The 13142-nt window shown below is 45.5% G+C and overlaps 1 protein-coding gene across 1 annotated transcript in view; it reads right to left on the bottom strand.

The window, feature by feature from the left end:
* The window catches only part of MB21D2 (Mab-21 domain containing 2), a 57981-nt gene extending 50731 nt beyond the window's left edge, over positions 1 to 7250 (bottom strand). The window contains exon 1 of the mRNA XM_086754518.1: positions 6945 to 7250. Coding sequence (XP_086610644.1) covers positions 6945 to 7155 — 211 coding nt within the window. The 5' untranslated portion in view covers positions 7156 to 7250. The remainder of the gene's footprint in view (positions 1 to 6944) is intronic.
* Positions 7251 to 13142: the final 5892 nt, after the last annotated feature.

Here is a 13142-nt window from a genome sequence, read left to right as displayed (position 1 = left end):
GCTTTAAATTAGATTAAAATCATACTGTCTGACAGATGAAATATAACGCATTAACAGGATTGTTGTAACTTCCTTAGCATCAAGTGTTTATTAAAAGCTCAAAAGTCAAATATGTTGGGGAGAAGGGAATCTCTCTTCTTCGAATTGAATACTACAGCACATGTTGATTCTCTTACAACAGAAAGTCTCTGAAACGGTGCTTTGAAAGAACTGTAGAAAGTTTATCTAATGCAGAAGTACATGATTCAGGGACCTGTCAGGTTGGCTGAAGTACTAAGGAGCAGATTAATCCACTCAGTCCAGGAAAATCACTAGTTGCAGTAAAAGGGAATGCAACAGAATGGCAGAAATGAAAGCAAACAGTGGAGTTCTCTTTAATAAAGAGAGCAAAATCCACAGCAGCATCTGTCAATTGCAACATCAGCTGCTGCTGAAAGATTTATTTTGAATGTCTCATAAGCTGCCTTCCAGTTGCATTAGCAAAAATAGAAGCCAACTCCATATTTTTGTTAGTCAGACAGTAAAGATAGGTTTGTGCTAACAGAAGTCATAAACCTTCACTGGATATAAAATCCATAGTTAGGATGGGGAACCTATGAAGTATGGTTGCAAGTTCCAATAAAGCTACAGCTCAGTCTCCTGAACTCACGTCACACTGCTAGTGATCAGAATAAGACTTGGGCAAACAACTTGAGACATCCACCTAACGGTGATTTTTCAGCTCTCTCATCCTCGCTCCCATGCAGGCACACGCCTCTTCCCTCACTAAGGGAAAGTTCTGTGAGTACAGCATCCAAGCTGCCTTCTGCTTTAGCTCCCATGATAGGTCCTCTGCTTTCCAAGGAAAAAAGCAGGACAGATACCCTTCTTTGCCTCCCCAGAACTCCATCTACTCTACTGCTTGTTTTATACCCCAAAGATAGGCAAATTAAAGAAAGTCTAAATGTAATACAGTATGCTGTGCAAATGAGTGGACTAGTACTCTCAGGGACTTTTATCTCCTTGTTTAGAATATAGCAGGGAAAGCTACCGATGAGCAGAATTAACTGTTTTCTTTAGGATATGGAACTTAACCCATCCCAGCTGTAAGTGGCTAAAGGAAAACCTGGCTCAGGAGGTATGTCACCCTCCACAACGCATTCTTAAGCCTCTTTTTTTGACAGGAAATGAGCTACAGCTCTTGATTCTCAAGCTCATTTCATACACTAGCATCGCCCATCCATAGGTAATGGACTCGACAGCAGGTCATTTTTCTTAGACTGAAAGAAAGCCGAGAGATCTATGCCAGAGCTTCTCCCTGCAGCTGCCACCACAGGGTCTCACACAGACACGTCTGGAGATGCAGTTGTCATCTCAATCACTGTTCACAGCATCATGCTGAAGCAGCCCTGGCAACTGAAGCGCCCTTCATTGGAGGTGAGAGCTAATCTCTTGGTCTTAACCACATTTCTTCCTGGCACTTTCTCCCCTACCTGATCTTGCAGAGTACAAACAGCGAGGGGCTGACCTGGACAGAGAAGGGAACACGTGGAAGGGTATCAGATATGTGCCTAGGAAAACCATCTTTGCAGCAAAAGGACTGGAACATACACAGGGGCAAGAGTGCACACGTCAAGGCCCAAGAAAAGATGCAAAAATTTTGGCTGTACAAGAGAGGGTTAAAGCCAGCAGGAACCTGGCATTTGCCAATTAAAAATTAAGACAGACAATCACAGCTATCCAAAAAACTTGCACAGGTTGGAGATTCCCTTTGAGAAGTCCAGGCAGGGCTATTATATCCTGAGTCTCCTCTAGACTGGACTCTGCCTGAGGGCTATTCTGGGTCTCTGAGTACACATTGGTCTTACAAATTACCAAAGCTATAATAAAACATGTCCTCCAGCCTTCCTGACCAATGTTGTATTTGCCTTTAATTTAGCTTCACCTACCAAAATAGCTAGCTGTCTAAAAGAAAGTTGAACAACTGGTTTCTGACTAGAATTGCTCTAAATGCTTTAGCATTCATGTAAAGTCATGTGGAAGAAAAAAGTCAAAAATCCAACAACTCATGTATCCTGGTTACCATTCTCCACTATAATTATAAAATTGCCCTTAAAACATAATTGCATAATTGAGCTTGGCAAGTATTCACCCAAATCTTTTACAAATATTTCCACAGACTGAAGGAACAGGCAGTGGGCAGTCCGACAAGCCTGCCATGAGAATTTGTGCCCTCAGGACATGTTCCTAGCTTTTACACTAAATACTTTGCATCACAGCCTAATGTTTCAAAAAGGTAGTCGAGCAAGTGAAGTACCAGCATCTCAAAACCTATTTGAGAGAGATTTTCAAGCTGTTTTCACTACAGCAATCACTTTGAACAAAGAGACAGAGGAGGCTACCGATCCTTTTTAACTAGTTACACAGAAAGAACCCCCAGTTAGATGAAATTGGTTGACTTCTAGTAGCTACAACCAAATACAGGTTACCAATGCTTTCTTACGGTTACTTTACCAGCATAGCACCCTGTCCCTGAAGAAAAAACAACACAAAACCCCCACAACCTCAAATGCGAACACAGAAACATGCGCCCTTGCAGGGAGAGGAGACCCAACAGAAGCCTGAAATTAAATCTGCAGTACAGTAAGGTTGTTTTTAACAGCTGTGCATTATGCATTCAGCAGCACAGGGAATGCCAGCAGGGAGCCTTTATTAACATAGGCCTCGGAGTACAGTGTGCTCCTATCACGATTGGCCTCTCTCAAGAAAAGGCGCACACACACAAAAGACTTAACCCTAGAGAGATCACTCCAATCCTGTTGCTATTTCATCAGCCTAACAGCACAACAGATACCAGAGAATTTGTGTGATGTATCAATAGATAAACAGGTAACACTTCCAACAATGCCTGAAATCTAATCTACAATAGAAGGTTTCATCAGCAAGCTATGCCAAGTAGGGAAAGGGAGAAAAAATGCCACACAAACCCACACAACAGTCACACTACCAGTGTTGTTCTGCTATAAAGACCTTGGGTACAGTGGAGGACCCCGAAATGCATCTCTTGTAGAAGATGCTAATAAAAGCAAGCTGTTGTAAGGACACCTGTGTTCTCAGCAGAGCAATTTGTACCTCCACTGCACATGTTTTAGAGCCCATCAGTTCAAGAAACAGCTGGAAGCCCCGCTACAGATGCGGGGGCCCAGCGGGGTAACTCACTCCATTTGGGCAGCTGGTATTGGCAGCAGAAATCTTTTGCTGATGCCAGCTCTGCTGCCACTATGAGACTTGCCTCTATCACAAACACTTGCTAGGACACCCAGCTCAGCACAAGGCAGACACCAGGAAAAAGGGAAATGCTCTCAGAACAGGCTCCCCACCTCTCCTGTATCAGGTGCTGACACAAGCTCTCTAGAGGTCTTGTCAACAGCTCTCGGTTGCAGCTGGCTGCAGATCCTCAAAGTGTGGCTTGTCTTGGTGGGCAGCTCCCACAGAAGTGAGATGCAACTGCTGAAGTGACAAAAAGATACACTAGAGGCCTTAAAAAAAAAAAAAAAGGCCACTTTAGCACCAGTCTGAACCAGTCCTTCCCCTGATTTGGGAAGAAGAGGGAAATGAGAGGAAAGAGAATAGTATGACATGTCCTGAGCATCCCTCTTCTGACTCTATGGAGAAGAAAAAGTCGCACGATGGGAAAGGGAAACAAAATACCAACCTGAAGAGCTTGAAAACTGCTCTAGATGACTGAACACCAATGTGTGCCTGGAGTGGAGGAAATAGGTCTGTACAGTCTGGATTTATTCATATCTCCTTGCTCTTTTCTCTTCTCTTGTTAAGAAATAAAACACAAAAGTCAGTATCGCTCATAACATGAGCTGGTTTGAGGCAGCTGTACCACTAGAAATTTCAAGGGGTTATTTAATATGCAACATTGTCGTTCCCAAGAGCATAATATGTGGCTTTTTTAAGCCTAGCACATCTGTGCATCACATTTTTTCACTTAGGTGCTGAAGAGAAAGAGACAGGTAGTGTTTATTAGAGAAGTTTCCTGGAAGTACTTGTACTGCAGGAACAGTACTCTTTAGGTCAGGTAATCCTAAAAGGATTTTAACGTGAGTGCTGTGCACCTCTCATCACAATAGCAGCAAGTGCTTTAAAAATCAAAATATCATTGGCTGTAATATCATTACCTGACAAAACTACTCCTTTATCACTCTTTAAGCAAAAAAGAAAAAAAAAACCTCCAAAACTGAGTCAGAGGGAGAGTAAATCATTAGCTCCTTTCACAACTGGCAGGCAGAGTCTTGGTCTCTCAGTAACTCCCAGCCAGCCCACTGCTCAGAACACAAGTCTGTCTTCTGTCCACTCTTTTTGTTGATTAATACAGCCTTCCCCTCCTTTGAGGCTCAGTTATACCTGTGCAAAGAGACAAGTAATTATCAGGCACAGCTCAGTGTGAGTACAGGAAGTCACCCAGCAAAGGCACCAAAAGACACCTGCTGTTTCAGCGTAGGGTGTCAGCAAGACCATATGGTCTTGGTGAGTATGGATGGAATGCTCAGGAATTGCCCACATTCAGAAAATACTCGCTTCCCCACCAGATAGGTAGGTCATTTACAGTCCTATTCTACCGCTTGGGATGCAAAATTTTGGACAAAGTCCAAAGCACCTCTCCCTAATTTTATCACAGCCCAACTCTTGAGATCTCCCAGAGCTCAACTGCTAATAGCCAGGGCAAGACAACACAGATGAAAAAGAGTTAACATAAAGCAAAGATCTGACCTAGAGGGCAAGCCATGCAGAGTACAAACATCTGAGAATCTTCACAAAGTCTCCCCGCCTATCATTCATCCACCAATTACACACCAATGTAATTAAATCAGGAAAGCTACGTTTAGTTTTCCTATCATCACCCGATGAGATAAGAGCAGTACGTATGGGAGGGATCAGGCACAGAGGAAAGAGCTATTTATTAATAGGTTAAATCCTTTTAGATTTAAGAGCCTGTCTGGCTAAGAAGGGTCTGATTCACAAACACAACATCTGGGTCTAACGCAGACAAATCAGACACCCCAACTCCATTTCTGTCCTAGGCTTGGTCCTCAAGTCTCTTCTTTTGTTCAGAAACAAGTCTCATTGAAAATTGCCAGGCATAACTTCAACAGAAATATAGCTTTTGTTTAAATCCCGTTTCTACGCTACACATTTAAAACTGAAGAACGCTCATCTCCCAGCCATTATACTAACAAAGACAGCCACATTAATTTATACTATTTCTGAACAGCCTAAGGCTCCTTGTTTTCATGAACAGCAAGGCATTGGAGTGCACTTGCAGAAATACAAGGCACGCCCTAGCCTGTTCTTCTGTCTTTCTTCCTTTGCCTTCTCCTGCATGAGGCAGGAAGAAATGCCGTGGTCCCTGTCCTCTGCAAAGACTAGTAATGCTCAAACAGAATCATACAAAGCTTTCTCTACTTGCTAGCCACACACCCAGAACTGCTGCCCTGGCTGTTTTCTCTCCACTCTTCTTTGCTTCATCCCATCCAGCCCTGCTTCCTCAGCCAGTTATTTAAAGCCCTGATTGAAAAATGTATCAGATCGTAGTAATGGATGACTTCCACAGGATCAGGTTTTCAATAAGAAAAATCCTACAGGCTTTGATGCAACCATGGCTTCACCACATCATTTTTTTTAAAACAGGAAGGGAAAAATATTTATAACAGCAACTATAAATAAACACGCTACTGACTTTTCTACTTGTTGTCCTTGTTCTCAAGCTAAATTTAGTCTGCTATATCCTGTCCAGCCCTTGCTGAAAAAGCAATACACACATAAAATTGTGCAAACCCCACAGCAGGCAATTATACTCATCCAGGTACCTTACAAGATAACCAGCTGGACAGCCAGATTCTCATTTAGAGTGTTCACGGCTACAGAGGACGTGGTCTGTTATTGTGATTACCTCTGATACAGAAAATAATTATTATCACAATAGGGCAGCTCTGTGCTTCTGAATGAGAAAAGTGATGCAGGTTATTCACAGTGTACATGTAGACCATACACTTGGCTTGTGCCAAATATGCTTCCATATGCGCACCTCTGAGCTACAAAGAACCACTCACTGGCCACACCTGCTGTTTATCCACGCTCTTATTTTACATGCTAAAATGTTTGATATTGATTCAAACTTGGATAACTGATTTCAAGGTCCAACCTGCACGTTAGAGAGCATCTTTTCATATCCTCAAGGCTCTCATTTGTGTGCGTACGATTTCTTAGTCAAAACAAGGTAAATATTTATCGGGAACTGACTACCTCGAGAATCAGAGCTGTTAGTCATTCACTGCTAATCTTAAGAAGCCTTAGTCATGCCAGAGCCCGGGTGATTTCTGCAAGGGCCAACACCTGTCACCCCGGTTTAAGGATCCCTGCCCGCGATGCAAAGTTTTACGCAGATGAGGACTCCCCGGCCACAATCGGACTTGCTCCACTCGCAGCAAGTTTTGCAACCTAAGCATGAAACGCAGTTCAGAGGATGCTCCTGTACAAGCATCAGCCGGTGTAATACTCAAAATAAGCGGTCCAGAAAAAAAAAATATTAAAAAATCAGTGTTTCCTACAGCCTTGATAGCGGGGCGGGGGGGGCGGACGACGACAATAAATGGTCGGGCTCGCCTCGCCCCCAGCCCCGCTGGCTCGGTGTATTTCTCGGCACCGGCCAGCTCTGCCACCCAGCCTTTCCTGTGTGCTTAGAAATACATCGCTGCTAAAGGCTAGGTGGGGAGGGCAGGAAAAAAAAAAAAAAGTAGTTTCCAGGGGGTGAGATCCGGGCCGCGGCCGAGGGTTCCCAGCCCGGCGTGGGGTGAGGGTCCGCGGGTGGCGCAACGTCGGGGAGCCCAGCCCCGGGTTCCCCGGTCCCCCGCCGGCATCGCCGCTGCCCCCGCCCCGCACGGTCCCTGCCCTACCCAGCATGGAGAAGATGAAGTCCTTCGCCGTGTGGATCTCCAGGGCTCGCTGGTCGTCGTACTCTCTCTGGTCATGTTTGGTGAATTCCTGGATGAGTTTATTCAATTCCTCCACCCTGGCTCCCGATCGGAAATCCAGCTCCGGGAAGGGAGGCTTGCTGTTGGTGCCGGCGGACCCTGCCTTGCTGGCGAGAGGCGCCGCCATCTTCATGCAAAGGAGAAAAAAAAAAAAAAAAAAAAAAGGAAAGAAAGGGAGAGAGAGGGGAAGGGGAAAAAGAAAAAAAAAAAAAAAAAAGGAGGGGTTTGCAGTGTTGCGATGGAAGAATGCAAGCGGCGCAGCGGCCAGCCCGGGCGCGGGGGCTGCCTGCGCGGCGCGGAACGGGGCCCGGGAGGCGCGGAGCGGCGGCGCGCGCCGCGATCAACAAGCGGCCGCGCCGGCTCAGCCCCCGCCCGCGCCGCGCCCGCCCGCGGCACCGCGGAGCCGCCCGCCCGCTGCCGCGCTGGGGGGGCCGGGCCGGAGCGGAGCCGAGCGGGGCCGCCCTGCTGCCGGGACCGGGGGCGCGGGGGGGGGCTGGCTCCTCTGGCGGCGTCACGGCGGGCGGGGGCTGAGGCTGGAGCCAGAGCTCTGGCTCGGGATAATGTTCCCTTTTTTTTTTTTTTTTTTAATTTAAATTTAATTTTGAACTTCAGCAAAAGCCTTGTCCTGCAAGTGGATTAATAACTGGCTGGGAACTCTGTTACTCCCACACGTTTCTGACGCATTCTGTGTTTATTCCTTTTTTGCTCCATACGGCATCCTGAAAATTGGGTTTTTTATATATATGAGAAGTAATTTTATCATATATCTCAGAAACAATGACCAAGACAAGTATCCTCACTGCTACATTTGAGACCAGCCCTGCCCAGAAGCTCGTGGGAGCTGCACAGACAAAGGGCAGGAGGAGAAATGGGGTCTCAGAAGACTCGCCTGAGGTCAAGCAGCCTGTGGCAAGGAGCCCAGACCTCTGATCTCCATCCATTCCTCCATTGTCAAGACTACATGCTTTTCTTCTGTATGTATTTTTAATGCCTTCTAACTTTTCAGCCCAGAGTGGCTGTCTCCCTGTAGCCTGATCTTCTGTGACTTGTCCCATCACTGAACACGTATAGCACGATCCATTATTTACCTTTGTGCATCCACTGGAAGAACTGTCTGTCTTCCTGCCCAGGGAGCATACAGATACATTGGCTTAGCCTTCTACAGGGCATTTCAGATGCTATGGCACTGATGCAAACTGCTTGGATATGTATTATCCTCTCAAGATTATTGGCAGGAAACAAATCTTTCAGCTCAGTCCCAGCCTACGGTAAAATGTGCCTACCAAAATTAGGCATGAGGCGTTCAGAGGAAAAACAAGAAGGTGAAACTAAGCTCAGTGTGAAGAGGTTACAGGCTGGTTTCTCTGAGGCATAGCAAACACAGATGCTATTGTTTAGACCTGAGCTCTGGGATGTGCTTGGTTCCTCTGGACCACTAATCTTGATCAGAAATGGGAGTTCAGCACCTTGCAGTGGGATCTTATCTGAAACAAGAATGACAATCAAGGGTAGGTTTGGACCTTGTAACAGAAACCATGTTCAAAGGAGAACGGGTGACATCTCTGGCTTTGTCCTGTACCTACTTACACAGCTTCTGAGGGCACTGATGTGCTCATTATCTAAGAAATGATGTCCCAAAGGCAAAGGCAGGCGTGCGTGTGTGTGCATGCACATGCCCTCTGCCGGGTGCACGGGCCCTGCTCTGCTCAGATGCTGCTCACAGCCGACACCGACACACTTCACTTCCACCCCATTCACTGTCTGAGCCTCGGCGATCAGCTGCCTCATCACTCCGACCGGCACCAGGTTTGACTTTGGCCAAGCACCTTTCCTTCGCCTCCCTACCCAGCAAAGCCTACAAATAAAAACAATTAACTGATGGCATGAACACAATGCAGGATGTGACTTGCAGAAGAGCAATTAGTGTTCGGTGTTGGTGGCCTGCCCTGCAGGACTGGTTCTGCTAACCCAGGCCAGTCCATGCCCTCCCATGCTAGCCTGCTGTGGTCACTGCCTGGCTGAGCACCCAGCACCTCTTGCCTCCCGCTCCTCTCGGGGTTTGGGAGCCCGGTTGCTGTTTCTCTGCAGTGTGTTTTCTGTCCGGGGTGACAATCTCATACAGGCGGACAGCTCCCTCTTGTGATATCACCGCTGCCACAGAAGTCACCGTAGCTCCTGACCCCCAAACCACGTCAAGACCTTCTGTTCTGCCCTGTCCACCTCTGAACATCTGAAAGTCCCCTATGCGCCTGCCATAACCATTCCTAGCTGCATGGGTAGCCTTGTATAACTTTTGTGTGGTGCAAACTGCTAGCAGCTGCGATGTATGCGTCATTGGCACCACTTGGTGAAGTACCTGGACCTTTTGATACCAGCTACACTTTTCATCCTCAACCCTCTTGCTTTGTCTTTTTCAAGCTGATGTTCTCCACATGCTTCATGAACTGAGTAGCTTTCTTTCCTAACCTTATCTTATTTGCTTCATCATATTTAAATACAGGGACTTCCAGTTGTTTCTTGATGAGCATTTTGTCTCAGATTCTGTCTTTCTGTCACAGTCACTCTCCATCCACATCAATAACAGATTGACATTATCATTTTCCCTCTCTTCATTTAAAATGGTTAAATCCCATCCAGTAACAGCTTCATAGCTAGCTTTGATTGCCTGAATTCACTGAACACCTATTGGAAACATAAAGTGTTTCAGACAGAGCTAATGCCAGAAGCAATGGAGATTTCCATTCGATTGCTTTTTTTAATGGCACCTCTGCTTGAAGTTATAGTCACCTTCATATTTGCAGAAAGTTTCCGTTAGATCAGGGTGTTAACTGCTCCACGCTTCTTGCTCATCTGGAGTGTATTTTCTTCCTGGTACCATGCATTATTCACAAATTGCTCAGAACCAAAGAACGTGTTTCACCTACTGTCTGACCTCAAACCAACACCATTCACCACGAGCGGCACTGAGCAAGCAGTTTTAGTTTTTTTCAAGAGTCTCTGAAAGGTACTCTACCTCTTTGCACTGCCTCTGCTCTAAAATAAATTCTCCTTCATGAAAGGCAGTGGTAATTACAAAACAAGGAGCTTTTTACCGCCTTCTCTGTAAAACTTTGAATGGGCTTGGGTCCCTCCGTGCAAGTGGGATCTTCCACACTGTCATATGCTTGTTAATACCTTTGAAACTGCATCAGCTTGCAATTTTACCTCATCACATCAGTACAATTTAAGACCTCTGAATAAATACACAGTTAATTCAAGTCTTACATAAATCAAGCCCCAGGGATTACTTGAGCAAATAAATGAGAATGAGATTGCAAGTACGGTTGGGCAGGCGGTTTTCTACCAAATCTTTTTTTCTTTCTGAAATGGAACTCTCTGTGGAAACATTGCAGCATCCTCAAAGCTCCTCCTGTGAGCATTTTTTGGGGCCTAGGAGGAATCTATAGCCTCTGTCATACTGGGCCCAAGGCTTACCAATGAGGACATTATTATTATGTCCTTATTCAGGACAGGGATTGAACACCTTCACTACTGAACTGTTTCTCATTTGCACTGAAATCTGTGCCCTCCCTCTCACATGCACTCTTCCTTTCTCCCACATGTTTTCTCTTTCCTTCAAAGCATCTTCCTCTTTTTCTCCTACAAAGCAGACTTCCTCTTCTTTTTCTCCTGCAGAACAGATATCCTCTTTTCTGCTCAGCACCACTTCCAGCATTTAGAAATAGAACAAGGCACAGAGAAATGAAGCGAAAGAAAAGAAATAACTGTTCTCACTTCTGTAGCATGACCTGAGAACTCAAAATGCTTTTCACACTTGAATAGGCTGTCTCAAAAACCTGCTGGATAGCAAGTGAGTATTAATACTACCATCCTAAGACTGACAAATCAGTTTTGCAGTACCTATGAAGAGCAATTGGCCTAAGGTACCAAGGGAGAAAGACCAAGCAACCCAGGGTGTAATGCTCAGTGCGTCTCATTTAGATGCTGCAAAGTGGCAGGGGGAATTAACTGGAACAAGATCCAGAAATAAGATGGAGCCTCAGATACATCATCTTATGATATTTCACTGCAGCTGGTAATTAGAGTATGACACAGAATGAGATAGATTCGTCCCTCATTTCATAGAAATTGTACCCAGATTTTCTGAGGCTAAAATTAGACTCAAGAAACATCTTCCCTTTGTGTACTTAGCACTGAAACAGCTGTAGCTTAAACCTTCATGTGGCAAGGGGCTTCACAAGGGACAAAATTACTGACTGGAAGTGCTCTTTTCTTCCAATCTAGTGGCTGCAATTTCTGCTCTATAGTATAGCAGTGCCTTCTAAGCTGTTCAAAGGTCCTTTGTGCCTTACGTTGCAGAAACCTGGTCCTGGCCTATAGAATCTGCTACCTGTGCAGATAAGAAGAGTGACACAGAGCAGGGAAGTGAGCTGTGCACAGGAGGGAGTTGCTCAGTGGCAGATCAAGGATCCTGCTATGCTATCCCCCTCCCTTTCCTTCACTGGCTCTGCACCCAGCTTTGCTCTTCCCACTGGTAGCTGAACCTTGGCCGAGATTTCCTTTCTTTCCCTTTTCTCCTTCCTACACACTTTCTCTCTCTGGCCTTAATTCCCAGATCTGCGACAGTCCCAGAAGGAAGGAGCCCAGAGTAGCACCAAACCTAGTTTCACATTTATCAGGAGCTCACTTTCACTAGGCTGCCCTGGTAATATCCTTATGTATTTCAGCTACTTCGCTGCTCTTCAGGTCTTTCCCTTCACTAGCAGGGTCTGGTTATGGAGTAAGGCATTTTGGGACTCCCTGGAATGTCACAGCATGCCATGACACCACCAAAGCACTCCCTGTGCTTTTCTGCATCAAGACTTCCCCTCATTCTGGTGCCAGAAACTTTGCCTCTATTTCACACAACCCAAAAGTTACAGCAGTTACAGGTAGCAGTCTTCAGGCTCCACAAGGCTGGGATCAAAAAAGGCTGAGTTTAGTGCAGACTTAGGGCAAAGAGAGTCTTTCAGATGAAGTTTGGACTCATGATCTCTCTCAGCTCTCCTATTCAAGTTTCATGATTTAAAGGGGCAAGACTTGAAAGAACTATAGTGAACATAAACTCACAAAGTGCCACCAGAGCACTCCCAGACTCTGGCCATCTGGAGCTGGCAAGGAACTGGGCTCCTGCTCTGTACCCAGGGCTCCCCTTTGCCTTCCCCCATTTATAGAGGAAAGCCAGTCCCATTCTGGCCTATGGACCCCATTAATTTCACCATCTGGACCTGTCTCCACATGGGGATATGTGTGGTATCAGCTGTGAAATTTGCCAGCCAAAGCAGCACGGATTACACTCAACTCTGTCCCTCTCTAAACACCTAGTGTGTCCCAGAGCATAAGAAGCTCTGCCTGTCCTTGTTCCCCCTCCAGTCACCAGAGACTTTGTTTAAATTAGTGTGTGTAAATAAAAATCTGGGTGAATTGCAGGCACAATTTCTGTATGCAAAAGATTATGACAGATCAAGAGCACGCAGCACACACCACAGTCTTGAGACAGTTTTAAAAAGGGGTGTGTTGCCTCCTTGACAAACTTAAACTTTTTGTCCAGATTAAAAAAAAAAATGCCTCCCCCTGTGAAGAGTTGTGATCTCCTGCATCATGTCAGCAGAACACAGCATCAAGCCATCCACATGGCAGTGGAGCTGTGCTCATTAAAATCTTTTGAAACAATGGCATTGCATCTGTCATAGCCAGCCTCAAAGCACCCATACTCAGGATGTTTAAAACGTTTTCTAAAAGAGTAGCAGATGCTTAGTGCATATCCCAAGCTAGAAATATATCTAGCTCATATATCCACCAAGGTTTTTGAAGATTCTAAGAAGCAGACTCCTGATTCTCAACCTGCTCCAGACACTAACTATTGAAAGATCCCAGCCAGATTAATTACTATTCTTGCCTCAGTGTCCTCTTTTTTTTTTGATGAAAATATACTGGTGATCTGTTTATCTCATTGTTGTTAAGTGTAATTAGATTGTACACAGACACCTTTGAAGTTGATCTGATAAACTTCATAGTCTGTAACCAGGTTGGCTCAGGGCTTCTGTAAGCAATGTTTGGAAATATTTCAGCTGCTCATTT

Source organism: Chlamydotis macqueenii, chromosome 9 (assembly GCF_036417535.1).
Source record: "Chlamydotis macqueenii isolate bChlMac1 chromosome 9, bChlMac1.mat, whole genome shotgun sequence".
Taxonomy (NCBI): domain Eukaryota; kingdom Metazoa; phylum Chordata; class Aves; order Otidiformes; family Otididae; genus Chlamydotis; species Chlamydotis macqueenii.
This window is presented reverse-complemented; position numbering and strand designations above follow the sequence as displayed.